The following is a 17255-nucleotide window of genomic DNA, read 5'->3' on the forward strand; positions in this document are numbered from 1 at the left end:
AACGCTCAGCCTCCAGAGTAGCTGGGATTATAGGTGCCCGCTACCACGCCTGGCTAACTTTTGTATTTTTAGTGGAGACGGGGTTTCACCATGTTGGCCAGGTTGGTCTTGAACACCTGACCTCTGAGGCCGGGCACCGTGGCTCACGCCTGTAATCCCAGCACTTTGGGAGACCAAGGCAGGGGGATCACCTGAGGTCAGGCGTTTGAGACCAGCCTGGCCAACATGGTGAAACCCCGTCTCCACTAAAAATACAAAAATTAGCCGGGCGTGGTGGCAGGCGCCTGTAATCCCAGTTACTCGGGGGGCTGAGGCAGGAGAATGGTTTGAACCCGGGAGGCAGAGGTTGCAGTGAACCCAGATCAAGCCATTGCACTCCAGCTTGGGCAACAAGAGCGAAATTCCGTCTCAAAACACAACAACAACAACAACAACAACAAAAAACTTGTCATTTAATCTTCATAACAACCACTTAAATTGGTTATCCCCATTTCACAAATGAAGGAACAGGCTTAACAGGGAGATTAAGTTACTTGCCCAACATCTCCCTGCCGCTAATGACGGAGCAGATATTGGAATCCCAGGTCTCAGAGTATAGAATTTTGCAGAGCAAAAATTCATATTTTCCCATGTCTCAACACTTCTCCCTCTTTGGACTGATGGCCCCAAAGTGCAGGGGTCCACAGTCTGAGAAAGTCCCTCTGCTTACTTAGGACACCGTCTGCTGACTGCTCAGCGCTTCCTCCGGCTTGGCTTTCTCCTGGTCAGCCTCAGGGGAAAGGGCAGGCAGAGGCGGGTCCCTTACGGACGGGGTGTTCCGTTCCGGTAGGGAGAACCCTATCTCTCGAGTCCCTGGAGATGCAGACACCCCGAAATCCAGTGGCTTTGGTCTCCTGCTTTCTGCTGGGCAGGACGTGAGCCAGATCCCCAGTCCAGGATGCAGGACGTGGGGTCCACCTCCGGTTCTCCGCCCTTGGTGGGTGAGAGGTGGGAATACCCCTGAGATCTCAGCAGCCACGGTCTCACTGCGGCCTCAAGTCCCCACCTAGCCCGCCACAATTCCGGACCCGGGATGCCAGGATCCCTCGCGCAGGCGCGCTCCAGCCTATGGTTCCCAGCTGCAAGAGCCGACCGCAGCGGAGTCCGCCGCTATCCCATCAGCCCGGCCAGGCAGGTCCAGCTCTCACCCGCCCGGGTCGTCCCGCCTCTCCTATCCCGTCTTGCTCTGCGGCGCGGGGGCAAGATGGCTGCTGAGAAGCAGGTCCCTGGCGGCAGCGGCGGCGGTGGCAGTGGCAGCGGCGGTAGCGGCGGTGGACGTGGTGCCGGAGGGGAGGAAAATAAAGAAAACGAACGCCCTTCGGCCGGATCGAAGGCAAACAAAGAATTTGGGGATAGCCTGAGTTTGGAGAGTATCCTAGAGTAATCGGGCCTAACTCGCAATGACTACGTGTCGATCTGGAGGACTAGGGGCGGGAGAGGTGGCGGGTCCTGGCAGGAGAGGCCGAGGATTGCAGTTTTTCTCGCCCTTACTTTTTGGTGCTCAGAATTCCGGGGAATCTGTCTCTCAACTAATCTTTCCTAGTGTTCTTCTCGCCCTCCTGGCTACGTCCTTTTCTTCCAGTGGCACTGGGATATCAAGCAGGTTTCCCCTGGTGCCCCGCAGTTGTCCAGTTGGAGGGCTTGTGACCAGGTGACACTTTGAGCACCTTGCTTTGGCACCTTGAACTGGGGTGAGGAAACTGCAGTCTTGACATTCCGCTTAACACTTTTTTTTTTTTTTTTTTTAAGAGTCTCACTCTGTTATCCAGGCTGGAGTGAAGTGGCTCAATTTTGGCTCACTGCAACCTCTGCCTCCCGGGTTCAAGTGAGTCTCCTGCCTCAGCCTCCTGAGTAGCTGGGATTACAGGCATGTGCCACCACGCCTGGCTAATTTTTGCATTTTTAGTAGAGATGGGGTTTCACTATGTAGGTCAGGCTGGTCTCAAACTCCTGACCTCGTGATCTGCCCGCCTCAGGCTCCCAAAGTGCTGGGATTACAGGCGTGAGCCACCGCGCCCGACCTCCTTAGTACTCTTGTCTGACAGTCGTGGTAGACTGAGTAGTAAAACCTACAGCTTGATAGTTTGAAAGTGGAGGTAAAGATTGACTCCGAGGAAAAGCTTGTTGCCCATTTTAATTGTAAGTTACCGTAGTTAATATCGTTTGTCCCCTTGTCATTTTTTAATGATCGGTCTGTAGGCATTTTATCTTGCTGACAGTCATTCATATAAGCTGGAGGAATCGGTTTCTAATTTTCCTCAGTGTGTATCTCAGCCGAGTGCTTGTGGTACTAGTTTGTGACCTTTTGAAATGAATAACAAATGGAGAAAATGTAGGCGAGTTTCTGAAATTCAACTTGACATCTTAATGGACTTAAAGTTTTCAGGGGTTTGGAGTGAAGTTTTTTGAATTAGTGGTAATAGTTCCAAGTAGACGTTAGCAAGCCCTGATTTTACTGAGACCTTTATATTTCTTTGTCCCTTTTTAGTCATTGAAAGAGTCCTTTTAGTGTTCACTATTTTAAAATATGTCTCTAGAGAAGCGTTGAGGAAACATTAAGAGAAAACTATACTTATATAGGTGAAGGTCATTGGACTTTATAAAGTTTAGTGCATATTCTTAAATATTTTAAGATTATTAAAAGGAGAATTTGGTCAGTCGTTCTTCTTTTAAAAGAAAAACCTTAATACTTTTATGCAAACTGTGGCCTAGCTTGGTTGACATGTGCTAATCATAGACTCTCTAAGCATCACAGCTGTTAAGGAACGTTAGATTTGGCAGGTGTTGAAGATTTTGCAAATAGAGGCTTAGTACACGTCACTTATAATCTGAATCTGTTTGAATGAATAAAATGTGGGGTCCAGGTGTAAACTGGTGTGAAGCACCCCAATTATAGTCAGCATTTAGAATCCGTCAGCTTAATTTAAACTGGATTTTGGCAGTTTTTAGTGGCCAGTAGTGCCCTCCTTTTTTAGTTTGAAAGTAGTAACAGTTCAGGCGATCAATTTTTCTGTAGGTTAGCCCTGTCCTGTGACAAGATAGATATTAAAAATGGTTACAGAAGATCTCACTAGTGTACTAAATATTTCACAAATTTGTGTGTATGTGAGAGTGTGTGAGAGTGAGTCTCGCTCTGTTACCCAGGCTGGAGTGCAGTGGTGCTATCTTAGCTCACTGCAACGTCTGCCTCCCAAGTTCAAGCGACTCTCCTGTCTCAGCCTCCCGAGTAGCTGGGATTACAGGCACTCGCCACTGCCCCGGCTAATTTTTTGTGTTTTTAGTAGAGATGGGGTTTCACCATGCTGGCAGGCTGGTCTTGAACTTCTGACCTCAGGTGATCCACCTGCCTCGGCCTCCCAAAGTGCTGGGATTACAGGCATGAGCCACTGCACCTGGCTGTATTTCACAAATGTTTAATGTGTTGTGGTTTGACACAGATACAGACTGATGGTATAGGTTTTGATTTGTTTGGGTTCTTGCCATCGTAAGATTTTCCTTAATCTCGACTCTAGTTCTTCAGATTATTAAGGAATCTCAGCAGCAGCATGGTTTACGGCATGGAGATTTTCAGAGGTACAGGTTAGTATCACATACAAGATGTTTGGAAATCATCGTGGGACTTGCTTTGCTTTTGTTAATATCCTGTTTACTCTGCTATACCAGAAAATATACTAGAAAGTCTAGAGCATTGTGGGTTTGTGTGTGTGTGTGTGTGTGTGTGTGTGTGTGTGTGTGTGTGTGTTTGTTTTTGAGACGGAGTCTTGCTCTATTGCCAGACTGGAATGCAGTGGCTCAGTCTTGTCTCGCTGCAACCTCTGCCTCTTGGGTTCCAGTGATTCTCCTGCCTCAGCCTCCCGAGTAGCTGGGTTTTTTGTTTGTTTGTTTTTTAAGATGGAGTCTCACTCTGTCACCCAGGCTGGAGTGCAGTGGTGCGCTCCTGGCTCACTGCAGCCCCTGCCTCCCAGGTTCAGGTGATTCTCCTGCTTCTGCCTCCCGAGTACCTGGGATTACAGGCATGTGCCACCATGCCTGGCTAATTTTTGTATTTTTAGCAGAGGTGGGGTTTCGCCATGTTGGCCAGGCTGGTCTCGAACTCCTGATCTCAGGTAATCCACCTGCCTCAGCGTCCCAAAGTGCTGAGATTACAGGCGTGAGTCACTGCACCTGGCCTAGCATTGAGTTTATATTATGTATAAACTCATAATGTATGTAATTTTTTAATTTAAAGTTTTATTTTATTAAAATATATTATAAACTCATATTATGTATAAACTCAAATATATGTAATTTTTTAATTTAAAATTTTATGAATAGGCCGGGTGCGGTGGCTCTGCCTGCTGGGCTCACACCTTGAGCCCAGCAGGCGGAGGTTGCAGTGAGTCAAGATCGCGCCACTGTACTCGAGCCTGGGTGACGGAGCGAGACTGCATCTCAAAAAAAAAAAAAAATTTATGAATGAAGAACCAAACTTTCTTTTCTCTTTTTTTTTTTTTTTTTGAGACAGTCTCGCTGTGTTGCCTAGGCTGGAATGCAGTGGCATGATCTCGGCTCACTGCAACCTCTGCCTCCCAGGTTCAAGTGATTCTCCTGCCTCAGTCTCCCAGTAGCTGGGATTACATGTGGCTGCCACGACGCCCAGCTAATTTTCGTTTGGTTTCTTTTTTTTGAGATGGAGTTTTGCTCTTGTTGCCCAGGCTGTAGTGCAGTGGTGTGATCTCGGCTCACTGCAGCCTCCACCTCCCAGGTTAAAGCGATTCTCCTGCCTCAGCCTACCGAGAGCTGGGATTACAGGCATGTGCCACCATGCCTGGCTAATTTTGTATTTTTACTAGAGATGGGGTTCCACCATATTGGTCAGGCTGGTCTTAAACTCCTGACCTCAGGTGATCCACCTGCCTCAGCCCCCCAAAGTGCTGGGATTACAGGCATGAGCCAATGTGCCTGGCCTATTTCTTTATTTATTTTTTATTTCATTTTATTTACTTATTTTTTTGTCACCTAGGCTGGAATGCCATGGCATGATCTCGGTGCACTGCAACCTCTACCTTCTGGGTTCAAGCAATTCTGCTGCCTCAGCTTCCCAAGTACCTGGGACTACAGGCATGCACCACCATGCCTGGCTAATTTTTGTATTTTTAGTGGAGATGGGGTTTCACTGTGTTGTCCAGGCTGGTCTCGAACTCCTGACTTCAAGTGATCTGCCTGCCTTGGCCTCCCAAAGTGCTACGATTACAGGCGTGAGCCACCATGCCTGGCCCCTTGAAGTAGTATTAAAATATCATTTTGTATTGTAAATTATGTACTGTATTACTTTGACTTAAAGGTTGGTGCAATTTTATATATGTATATATACACACACACACACACACACACACACACACATATATATATATATATATTTTTTTTTTTTTTGAGACGGAGTCTCGCTCTGCCGCCCAGGCTGGAGTGCAGTGGCCGGATCTCAGCTCACTGCAAGCTCTGCCTCCCAGGTTTATGCCATTCTCCTGCCTCAGCCTCCCGAGTAGCTGGGACTACAGGCACCCGCCACGTCGCCTGGCAAGTTTTTTTGTATTTTTTAGTAGAGACGGGGTTTCACCATGTTAGCCAGGATGGTCTCTATCTCTTGACCTCGTGATCCGCCCATCTCGGCCTCCCAAAGTGCTGGGATTACAGGCTTGAGCCACCGCGCCCGGCCATATATATTTTTTTAACTAATTCAGTCAAAAATGTATATATTTATTGAACGTCTGTGGACTAGACACTGCGTTAAGGCATTGTGGAAAATTTAAAAATGAAATCCTAGCCTGGTGTGGTGGCACCTGCCATAGTGCCAGTTACTTGGGAGGATAGGCCCGATAATTGCTTGAGCCCCAGAGTTTGAGCCCAGCCTGGGCAACAGCAACATTGTGAGACTCTGTCTCAAAAAATAATTCTCCCTGCCCTAAAGGGATTTATATTAGTGGGCAACTATGTGAGAACATAATTATAATGTCACACACTGTAATAGAAGGAAGAATAAAGAGCTACATGAGCATAGAGGAGGAGGTGTGGCATAAAGGTGACATTTGTAGTGCTTCTTGGCAACAACCTAATTGGCTTCCTTATTTTTCTTCAGACACGCCTACAGTTCTTTCTTCATTTGTTTGGTGTCGTCCTAGTCTTCCTCAAGATGCCCCTTTCCTTGTTTTCTTTACATTCATTAGAATCCTCGTTTTTTGTTTGTTTGTTTGTTTGTTTGAGACGGAGTCTTGCTCTGTCACCCAGGCTGGAGTGCAGTGGTGTGTTCTCAGCTCACTGCAACGTCCACCCCTCAGGTTCAAGCAATTCTCTGCCTCAGCCTCCCGAGTAGCCAGGATTACAGATGCCTGCCCACCATGCCTGGCTAATTTTGTTTGTTTGTTTGTTTTCTCTGAGATGGAGTTTTGCTCTGTCACCCAGGCTGGAGTGCAGTGGCACGATCTTGGCTCACCACAAACTCCACTTCCCAGGTTCACGCTGCTCTCCTGCCTCAGTCTCCCAAGTGGCTGGGACTACAGGCGCCCACCACCACGCCTGGCTAATTTTTTTATTTTTAGTAGAGACAGGGTTTCACCATGTTAGCCAGGATGGTCTCAATCTCCTGACCTCGTGATCTGCCCACCTCGGCCTCCCAAAGTGCTGGAATTACAGGCGTGGGCGACCACGCCCGGCCTTTTTTTTTTTTTCTTTCTTTTTTTCCTGAGACGGAGTTTCGCTGTTGTTGCCCAGGCTGGAGTGCAACGGCACGATCTTGGCTCACTGCAACCCCCTCCTCCTGGGTTTAAGCGATTGTCCTGCCTCAGCCTCCCAAGTAGCTGGGATTACAGGCATGTGCCACCACACCTGGCTAATTTTGTATTTTTAGTAGAGACAGGGTTTCTGCATGTTGGTCAGGCTGGTCTCGAACTCCTGACCTCAGGTGATCTACCCGCCTCGGCCTCACAAAGTGCTGGGATTGCCGGTGTGAGCCACTGCACCCAGCCTAATTTTTGTATTTTTAGTAGAGATGGGTTTCACCATCTTGGCCCGGCTGGTCTTGAATTCCTGACCTCATGATCCACCCACCTCGCCCTCCCAAAGTGCTGGGATTACAGGTGTGAGCCACCGCGCCCAGCCCTTCATTCTTTCTAGGCCCCGCCATCCGTCCACTGCAGCCAAGGGTACTAACAACAGAATGATTACCCATGTCCATTCAACTTGATATTTGCCTTGTTTTCTTGGTTGCCATTTTCTCTGCATGATTTTCCTCAACTTTAATGTGGGTTCCTTGAGCATGGGCACTGTGTCCTCCATCTGTGTTTCCTGTAATATCAGTCATACTGCCCTCCATGTTTTAGTTGTTCAATAAATGTTTAGGGCCAGGCATGGTGGCTCATGCCTGTAATCCCAGCACTTTGGAAGGCTGAGGTGGGCGGATCTCTGGAGTCCACGGACTTCGAGACGAGCCTGGGCAACACAGTGATACCCTGTCTCTACAAAAAGTACAAAAATTAGCCAGGTGTGGTGGTGCACCCCTGTGGTCCCATCTACTCAGGAGGCTGAGGTGGGAGGATTGACTGAGCCTGGCTGCAGTTAGCCAAGATCACACCACTGCACTCCAGCCTGGGTGACAGAGTGAGACTCTGTCTCAAAGAAAAGAAAAAAATGTTTGGAAGCTGATATGTGATAATTCTAGTAACCATAAGTATAACACCCCAAACTGTTGACCCTTGACCTTATTGCAGAATTTATTGTTCAAAATACTCTCAACTTGGCTGAGTGAGTTTTGTTTGTGGTTTCTTACAGGGGCTACTGTTCCCGTAGACAAAGACGTCTTCGAAAAACACTCAACTTCAAGATGGGGAACAGACACAAATTCACAGGGAAGAAAGTGACTGAAGAGCTTCTGACTGATAATAGGTATTAACTGCTCTGTGCTAGTTGCAAGTTACATCTTGCTAATACATTGATTGAACAATGACATGTGCTAGACTTCATGCCAAACCTTTTAATGATCTCTGGTGACTCTTAGCAGCTCTGTGGGATGGGCGTTGTTTACTATTTCTGCGTTCTAAGGCAAGGAAACTGAGGCTCAAAGAGGTTCAGTAGTTTGTTCAAGAACTGTGTTGAGGCTGGGCACAGTGGCTCACGCCTGTAATCCCAGCATATTGGGAGGCCAAGGCGGGTAGATCACCTGAGTTCAAGACCAGCCTGGCCAACATGGCAAAACCCCATCTCTACTAAAAATATAAAAATTAACTGGGCGTGGTGGCGGGCACCTGTAATCCCAGCTACTTGGGAGGCTGATGCACGAGAATTACTTGAACCCAGGAGGCAGAGGTTGCAGTGAGCCAAGATTACACAATTGCACTTCAGCCTAGGCAACACGAGTGAAACTCTATCTCAAAAAAAAAGGAGGGGAGGGTGGGATTCACTCTCTCAGCTTTGGAGCCCCCCTCCCTCTGTCTCTGTGCAGGGAGCTTCTTCCTTCTCCCTTCCTTCTTGCCTATTAAACTCTGCTTTAAAAAAAAAAAAAACAACTGTTGGGATGGCAAATGTTGAAGTCAGTGATTAGAATCTAATTGATTATTAGATAAGGTTTCTAGAATGTAAATTTCAATGTCTGAAACTAGATGCATATATCAATATATCTTTTTTTTTTTTTTTTTTTTTTTTTTTGAGACAGAGTCTCGCTCTGTTGCCCAGGCTGGAGTGCAGTGGCCAGATCTCGGCTCACTGGAAGCTCTGCCTCCCGGGTTTACGCCATTCTCCTGACTCAGCCTCCTGAGCATCTGGCTAAGTACAGGCACCCGCCAACTTGCCTGGCTAGTTTTTTTGTATTTTTTTAGTAGAGACCGGGTTTCACCATGTTAGCCAGGATGGTCTCGATCTCCTGACCCCGTGATCCGCCCGTCTCGGCCTCCCAAAGTGCTGGGATTACAGGCTTGAGCCACCACGCTCAGCCCAGTATATCTTAATGAAATTGAGTGGTGTGTAATGTTTGTTTGTTTGTTTGTTTGAGACAGAGTCTCACTGTGTTGCCCAGGCTGGAGTGCAGTGGCTTGATCTTGCCTCACTGCAACCTCCGCCTCCTGGATTCAAACTTCTCCTGCCTCAGCCTCCCGAGTAGCTGGGATTACAGGCACGTGCCACCATGCCCAGCTGAGTTTTGTATTTTTAGTAGAGACAGAGTTTCACCATGTTGGCCAGGCTGGTCTTGAACTCCTAACCTCAGGTGATCCACCCATCTCTGCCTCCCAAAGTGCTAGGATTATAGGCATGAGCTGCTGCGCCCGGCTGGTGTCCAGAACTTCACAGTTATAGAAGAGTCCTGTATTTCAGTGCTGAATACACTAGTGCTGGCATTTGCTGAAGAATTTTTAGTCTGTCAAGCAACATGTAGTGAAGGTCTCCAGGTCTTCCTCACACTTATGGGCCAAATTATGTTCCTGCCACCTTTTGTGTAAATGAAGATTTATTGGAACCCAGCCACGCCCATTCACATAGGTATTGTTCGTAGCTGCTTTTGTGCTACATCAGCAGAGTAGTTGTGACACACTAGATATAGAAGGAGAGGAGGCATGGTCCTTGAACCTTACTGACTTTCATCTTGTTGAAAGATGTTGGTCAGTGCAAACCAGGGAATGCTACAGTAAAAGTGCCATGTTGTGTATCATTTACTGTTCAGCATTCTGAAGCCTTGGAAAGGAGACTTGAACTTGAAGGTTCTTGACAGGGAAGTCAGTAAGCCTGTGTGGGGGAGGCTTGACCTTGAAGGATTTGCGAGAGTGAAGAACATTCTGTGTCGGGGGAAGCAGCATGCCCTGGTATCCGTGCACGCAGTCTAGGAACTGTAAAGTTCTGGACACTTGTTAGCTGCTACTCAGGCAGTGAAAAGGCTGTGAGCTTGGTGTGTACAGTCAGAAAACTAGAGCCTGGAGACCATAGTAGGATGCAGCAGCAGGATGTAGTGATTAAATCTTAAATCTCATGAGAACCAGTTGGGAGAAATCTGGACTCTCTCCCTTTTTTTTTGTTTTTGGGACAGGGCCTCACTGTCACCCGGGCTGGAGTGCAGCAGTGGGATCATAGCTTACTGCAGCCTTGAACTTCTCCTGCCTCACCCTCCTGAGTAGCTGGGACTATAGGCATGTACCACCACGCCCAGCTAACTTTTCTCTTTTTTTCTTTTGTAGAGATGGGATCTCGCAATGCTGACCAGGCTGGTTTCAAACTCCTGGCCTCAAGCGATCCTCCCACCTCGGCCTCCCAATGTACAGGGATTACAGACATGAGCCACTGAGCCTGCACTGTCTTGTGATAGCAAGATCCTTTACTCTGAAGAGACAAGGTTAAACTTGTCTTAAACAAGGTTAAACTGAAGTTTAAGACAGATTGATCAAGGCAGTAAAGAAAGATTCACCGGTATAATAATAAAGTAATTAACGAACTTATTGAGCACTTAGTAAGTGCCCGGCTCTGGTCTAAATGTGTTATTTGTATTACTACATGGGAGAGTGGTACACAGAAGGGTTAGTACTTTGCCCACAGTCACACGGCTAGTAAGTGGTGGCACTGGGATTCTATCCCAGGCTCTGGAGCCCTTGTTCATCACCACTTTAATATACTGCCTCTGTTTTGTTTTTTTTTTGTTTTTTGTTTTTTGTTTTTTGTTTTTTTTTGAGATGGAGCCTTGCCTTGTTGCCCAGACGAGAGTATAGTGGTGTGATCTCAGCCCACTGCAACTTCCGCCTCCTGGGTTCAAGCGATTCTCCTGCCTCAGCCTCCCAAGTAGCTGGGATTACAGGCGCATACCAACACACCCAGCTAATTTGTGTATTTTTAGTAGAGATGGGGTTTCACCATGTTGGCCAAGCTGATCTCGAACTGCCGACCTCAGGTGATACGCCTGGCTCAGCCTCCCAAAGTGCTGGGATTATAGACGTGAGCCACCGCGCCCGGCCAATATACTGCCTCTTAAGGACTTTTCTAACTGAGTTGAGATGAAGGAGGTGTTGATTCAAAGATGAGGCCAGATTGTGTGCCTAGACTGTGTCTGTTTGACAAAATTCAGGAGGGGTAGGTCACGATTGTGGATTTACCGAGTTTGAGGTGGTAGAGGTTTTTCAATGAGATATGTCTAGTAGATGATGAGAAACCTGCGATTGAGCCCAGGTTGCGAATAGAGATACTGGTTTAGTCATGGCTGAGAATATCAGAAGAGTTGTTTTGAGAGCGGCAAAGGAGGGAGAGTATAAAGAAAAGCCAAGAAGCAGAAGATTACACCTCAGAGAATATCTGGGTCTGATGATGGCCTTTATTGTCTCCCCGCTTCTGTCTCTGGTCTAGATACTTGCTTCTGGTTCTGATGGATGCTGAAAGAGCCTGGAGCTACGCCATGCAGCTGAAACAGGAAGCCAACACTGAACCCCGAAAACGGTTTCACTTGTTATCTCGCCTACGCAAAGCCGTGAAGCATGCAGAGGAATTGGAACGTTTGTGTGAGAGCAATCGCGTGGACGCTAAGACCAAGTTAGAGGCTCAGGTTAGTGCCTTAACACTCAGCTTGTTGCATTGTGGAGATGAAAGACAATTTAAAAAGCTACAGTTAAACACAACAGAGTTTCTTCAGGTTAGAAAGCCATAGTCAGGAGAGGAAAAAACTTTCTGAACTTGCTTTTAACAGGTGAAGTTAGCATGTTTTGTCTATCAGCTCTTGATTTTTTTATCCTTTTTTTTTTTTTTTTAAATTGGACAATGCTTCATTCCATAAAAGAGTGAGTATTCCCAAGCTGTTGGTTTTTTGTAACTAGCTGTAACTTTTTTTTTTTTTTTTTTGAGACGGAATCTCGCTCAGTCGCCTAGGCTGGAGTGCAGTGGTGTGATCTCGGCTCACTGCAAGCTCCGCCTCCTGGGTTCACACCATTCTCCTGCCTCAGCCTCCCAAGTAGCTGGGACTACAGGCGCCCGCTGCCACGCCCGGCTAATTTTTTGCACTTTTTTTTTTTTTAGTAGAGACGGGGTTTCACCATGTTAGCCAGGATGGTCTTGATCTCCTGACCTCGTGGATCCGCCTGCCTCAGCCTCCCAAGGTGCTGGGATTACAGGCGTGAGCCACTGCGCCCGGCCTTTTTTTTTTTTTTTGAGACGTAGTCTGGCTCTTACCCAGGCTGGAGTGCAGTGGCGCCATCTCGGCTCACTGCAAGCTCCGCCTCCTGGGTTCACGCCATTCTCCTGCCTCAGCCTCCCGAGTAGCTGGGACCACAGGCGCCTGCCACCACGCCCAGCTAATTTTTTGTATTTTTTTTTTTTCTTTTTTGAGACGGAGTCTTGCTCTGTCACCCAGGCTGGAGTGCAGTGGCCGGATCTCAGCTCACTGCAAGCTCCGCCTCCGGGTTGACGCCATTCTCCTGCCTCAGCCTCCCGAGTAGCTGGGACTACAGGCGCCTGCCACCTCACCCAGCTAGTTTTTTGTATTTTTTAGTAGAGACGGGGTTTCACCGTGTTAGTCAGGATTTTTTGTATTTTTAATAGAGACGGGGTTTCACCGTGTTAGCCAGGATGGTCTCGATCTCCTGACCTCGTGATCCGCCCACCTCGGCCTCCCAAAGTGCTAGGATTACAGGCGTGAGCCACCGCGCCCTGCTCTTTTTTTTTTCTTGTTTTTTTGAGACAGGGTTTTGCTTTGTTGCCCAGGCTAGAGTGCAGTGGTGCAATCTCGGCTCACTGCAACCTCTGCCTCCCAGGTTCAAGCAATTCTCCTGCATCAGCCTCCCAAGTAGCTGGGATTATAGGCACGCACCACCACGCCTGGCTAATTTTTGTATTTTTAGTAGAGATGGGGTTTTACCATGTTGGCCAGGCTGGTCTCGAGCTCCTGACCTCATGATCCACCCACCTACCTTGGCCTCCCAAAGTGCTGGGATTAGAGGCGTGAGCCACCGCGTCTGGCCAGCTAACTAACTTTTTAAGAAGGGTCATGTTGTATATAGATGAAAGTTTACAGTCTTGTACCTGGAAAAGTTCACAAAGTTAAGAACTTTTTTTGGAAATGAATTTTTAAAAAAAGAGGTGGTAGATATTACAAGGTTTTATTCAACTTCTGATGCTTATGTTATAGCCCAGAAAATGGTTGTTAAGTAAAATGAAGAAAACAAGTTTCCTTCTTTTGAAGTTCTTTCCTGGGAAATGAATGAACCATAACAAATTCCCTATGTATCACCTTTTATTTGTTAAATACGTATTTCTCTTTAAAAATCAACCTGTGATTAATATATCCATATTCTTTGTTTGGGTTGTTTGTTTGTTTTTTTAGAAACAGAGTCTCACTCTGTCCCAGGCTGGAGTGCACAGTCATGGCTCACTGCAGCCGTGAACTCCTGGGCTCACGTGATCCTCCTGCCACGGCCTCCTGAGTAGTTGGGACTAGAGGTGCACACCTGGCTAATTTTTTTTTTTTTTTTTAAGACAAAGTCTAGCTCCATTGCCCAGGTTGGGATGCAGTGGTGCTGTCTCGCCCCATTGCAATTCCGCATCCCAGGTTCAAGCAGTTCTCCTGCCTTGCCTCTCAAGTAGCTGGGATTACCGTCGCCCGCTGCCATGCCCAGCTAAGTTTTTTTTTTTTTTTTTTTGAGACGGAGTCTCGCTCTGTCGCCCAGGTTGGAGTGCAGTGGCCGGATCTCAGCTCACTGCAAGCTCCGCCTCCCGGGTTTATGCCATTCTCCTGCCTCAGCCTCCCGAGTAGCTGGGACTACAGGCGCCCACCACCTCGCCTGGCTAGTTTTTTGTGTTTTTTTTAGTAGAGATGGGGTTTCACCGTGTTCGCCAGGATGGTCTCGATCTCCTGACCTCGTGATCCGCCCGTCTCGGCCTCCCAAAGTGCTGGGATTACAGGCTTGAGCCACCGCGCCCGGCCCAGCTAAGTTTTTTGTATTTTTAGTAGAGATGGGTTTTCACCATGTTGGCCAGGCTGGTCCCCAACTCATGACCTCAGATGATCCATTCACCTCGGCCTCCCAAAGTGTTGGGATTATAGGCCTGAGCCACCACGCCCGGCGACACCCTGGTAATTTTTTAAAATTTTTGGTAGAGACGAGGTGTTGCTATGTTGCCCAGGCTGATCTCGAACTCTTGAACTCAAGCAGCCCTCCTGCCTTGGCCTCCCAAATTGCTAGGATTACAGACAGGTGTGAGCCCCCACGCCCAGCCCATATCCATGTTCTTTTTCTTCTTCTTTTTAAAAATTTATTTTTATTTTTAAATTTTTTTGTAGAGGCAGGGTCTTGCTCTATTGCCCTGGCTTGTCTTGAACAGTGGGTTCAAGTGATCCTCCCACCTCAGCCTCCAAAAGTGCTGGGATTACAGGTGTGAGCCACTGCACCTGGCCCATATCCTTTTTTTTTTTTTGAGACAGAGTCTCGCTCTGTCGCCTGGGCTGGAGTGCAGTGGCCGGATCTCAGCTCACTGCAAGCTCCGCCTCCCAGGTTTACGCCATTCTCCTGCCTCAGCCTCCGGAGTAGCTGGGACTACAGGTGCCCGCCACCTCGCCTGGCTAGTTTTTTGTATTTTTTTAGTAGAGACGGGGTTTCACCGTGTTAGCCAGGATGGTCTCAATCTCGGATGGTCTCAATCTCCTGACCTCGTGATCCGCCCGTCTCGGCCTCCCAAAGTGCTGGGATTACAGGCTTGAGCCACGGCGCCCGGCCCATATCCATATTCTTGATATCAAAGTTAGAAGCAAATAAAGGAAGATTGAGTGGGAGCACTGGTTTGCTGTTGAAGCAGTTCCTCCTCTTCCATCTCCTCACAGGCTTACACAGCTTACCTCTCAGGAATGCTGCGTTTTGAACATCAAGAATGGAAAGCTGCCATTGAGGCTTTTAACAAATGCAAGTAAGTCCTATAGTCCAAAGGCTGTGGCCAGTTTTAATTATGGGTAGTCAAATTTAAGCTGCAGATCAGGTAGTGGATTGTTTCTGTGAAAGTGAGGGTGACTTTTCTTTCCTATAGAAATGTTGATGACTCTCTTTCATCCTTAGAACATGCCAGTTAGGGTAGTTGGTAGGAGAGCTTCAAAGGGCCGTAATTTGTTTTTAGTCACTGTGTTCCCCATGAGTTTTTCATATATATGGCTGATGTAAAACCTGGCTTTTCTTTTCTCGCAGAACTATCTATGAGAAGCTAGCCAGTGCTTTCACAGAGGAGCAGGCCGTGCTGTATAACCAACGTGTGGAAGAGATTTCACCCAACATCCGCTATTGTGCATATAATATTGGTGAGAGCAGGGATCAAGGCGTTATACTCAACTTGAGCATTGACAGGTGGCCCTACTGGGAGCTCATTTCAGAGAGCCTAGAGAGTTGATATAACTTTCTTCTTCCCTTGCCTCCATCTTTGCCCTGAGTTTTGGTTGATGGCAAAAGCAGAACTGTTGAAGCCAGCCCTGCCCAAAATTATAGAAGATGGTTCTGCTTCTGTGTCCGTCCTGCTGTGCTGTGTACCCCCGAAGAGCAGTCTTGAGTCTCTGGCTGAGTTCATTTTTTACTTTTTTAGAGCAGTTTTGGGTTCACAGCAAAACTGACAGAAAGATACAGAGATCCATGTAACCCCACTTCCCTACATTCATAGCCTCTCCCATTAGCATCTTCCCCCACCAGAGGGGTGCATTTGTTACAATTGATGACCCTTTATTGACACACCGTAATCTCCCAAAGTCCATAGTTTACATCAGGGTTCATGCTTGATATTTTACATTGTATGGGTTTGGACAAATGTTTCATGACGTGTATTTACCATCATATACCATACGGAGTATTTTCATTGCCCCAATCAATTTCATTCTTTATAAAAGACTTGTCTTCAGAGAACAGATTGTACTGCAGATTCATTGAAGTAGAATGTGGAGGGGGAAGAGCTCTTTAAGTCTGAACTGAATGTAGTGATTCTCAAGAAAACAGGCCAGACCCTTGAAGATTTTCCTGTCTTTCTCTCTCAGGGGACCAGTCAGCCATCAATGAACTCATGCAGATGAGACTGAGATCTGGGGGCACTGAGGGTCTCTTGGCTGAAAAATTGGAGGTAATCTAGTATGCATATTTTTGTGAAAAGTCTTTGGACAAAGTCCAGAAAAAGGAGTCATTCATAATCCCCTAGGGATATTTGATGTTAATATATGGATATTTATATCTGTATTAGCAAATATCTACATTTGCTAAAAGTTTGAACAAAAAAACTTTTTTAAATCAATACTTCATTCAATTTTTTTTTTTTTTGAGACCGTCTTACTCTGTTGCTCAGGCTAGAGTGCAGTGGCGTGATCTCAGCTCACTGCAAGTGGTCTGCCCGCCTCGGCCTCCCAAAGTTCTGGAATTACAGGCATGAGTCACTGTGCCTGGCCAAGTATTCAATTATTTAACCTCATTACATTTATTTTCTAAGCAAGTAGTATAGAAAAAGCAAAAGATGCAAAAGATTGGGGAAAAAGATAAACCACATGGGTTGCCACTTTTATTTGTTTATTTATTTATTTTGAGACGGAGTCTTGCTCTGTCGCCAGGCTGGAGTGCAATGGTGCGATCTCGGCTCACTGCAAGCTCCGCCTCCCTGGTTCAAGCAATTCCCCTGCCTCAGCCTCCCAAGTAGCTGGGATTACAGGTGCCCGCCACCACGCCTGGCTAATTTTTTGTATTTTAGTAGAGACAAGGTTTCACCATGTTGGCCAGGATGGTCTCAATCTCCTAACCTCGTGATCCACCCGCCTTTGCCTCCCAAAGTGCTGGGATTACAGGTGTGAGCCACTGTGCTTGGCTTATTTATTATTTTTTTTGAAACAGGGTCTCACTCTGTTGCCCAGGCCAGAGTGCAGTGGCTTGATTTTGACTCACTGCTGTCTTGACTTCCTGGTCTCAAGTGAACCTCCTGCCTCAGCCTCCTGAGTAGCTGGAACTATGGATGAAGATTACCATGCTCAGTTAACTTTTTTATTTTTATTTTTTTTTGGTAGAGACAGAGTCTTGCTATGTTTCCCAGGCTGGTCTCATTCTTGAACTCTGGTGCTCAAGCGATCTGTTCACCTTAGTCCCTCAAAGTGCTGGGATCACAGGCATGATCCACCTTACCCAGCCATACACCATCATCTATTGATGGCTACATGGTACTCCATTGCATAGAAGTCTGTTTTTTTTTTTTTTTTTTTTTTTTTTTTTTTTTTTTTTTTTTTT

General features: G+C 47.0%; 1 protein-coding gene across 1 annotated transcript in view; it reads left to right on the forward strand.

Moving 5' to 3' along the window:
• The first annotated feature begins 1202 nt into the window (after positions 1 to 1202).
• The window catches only part of LOC111542397 (signal recognition particle subunit SRP68), a 36935-nt gene continuing 20882 nt past the window's right edge, over positions 1203 to 17255 (forward strand). Inside the window, exons 1-7 of the mRNA XM_026456787.2 lie at positions 1203 to 1409; positions 3552 to 3618; positions 7843 to 7956; positions 11386 to 11581; positions 14846 to 14928; positions 15201 to 15310; positions 16031 to 16113. Of these exons, the coding sequence (XP_026312572.1) occupies positions 1244 to 1409; positions 3552 to 3618; positions 7843 to 7956; positions 11386 to 11581; positions 14846 to 14928; positions 15201 to 15310; positions 16031 to 16113 (819 nt within the window). The 5' untranslated portion in view covers positions 1203 to 1243. The remainder of the gene's footprint in view (positions 1410 to 3551; positions 3619 to 7842; positions 7957 to 11385; positions 11582 to 14845; positions 14929 to 15200; positions 15311 to 16030; positions 16114 to 17255) is intronic.

This window comes from Piliocolobus tephrosceles, chromosome 16, assembly GCF_002776525.5.
Source record: "Piliocolobus tephrosceles isolate RC106 chromosome 16, ASM277652v3, whole genome shotgun sequence".
In the NCBI taxonomy this organism is placed as follows: domain Eukaryota; kingdom Metazoa; phylum Chordata; class Mammalia; order Primates; family Cercopithecidae; genus Piliocolobus; species Piliocolobus tephrosceles.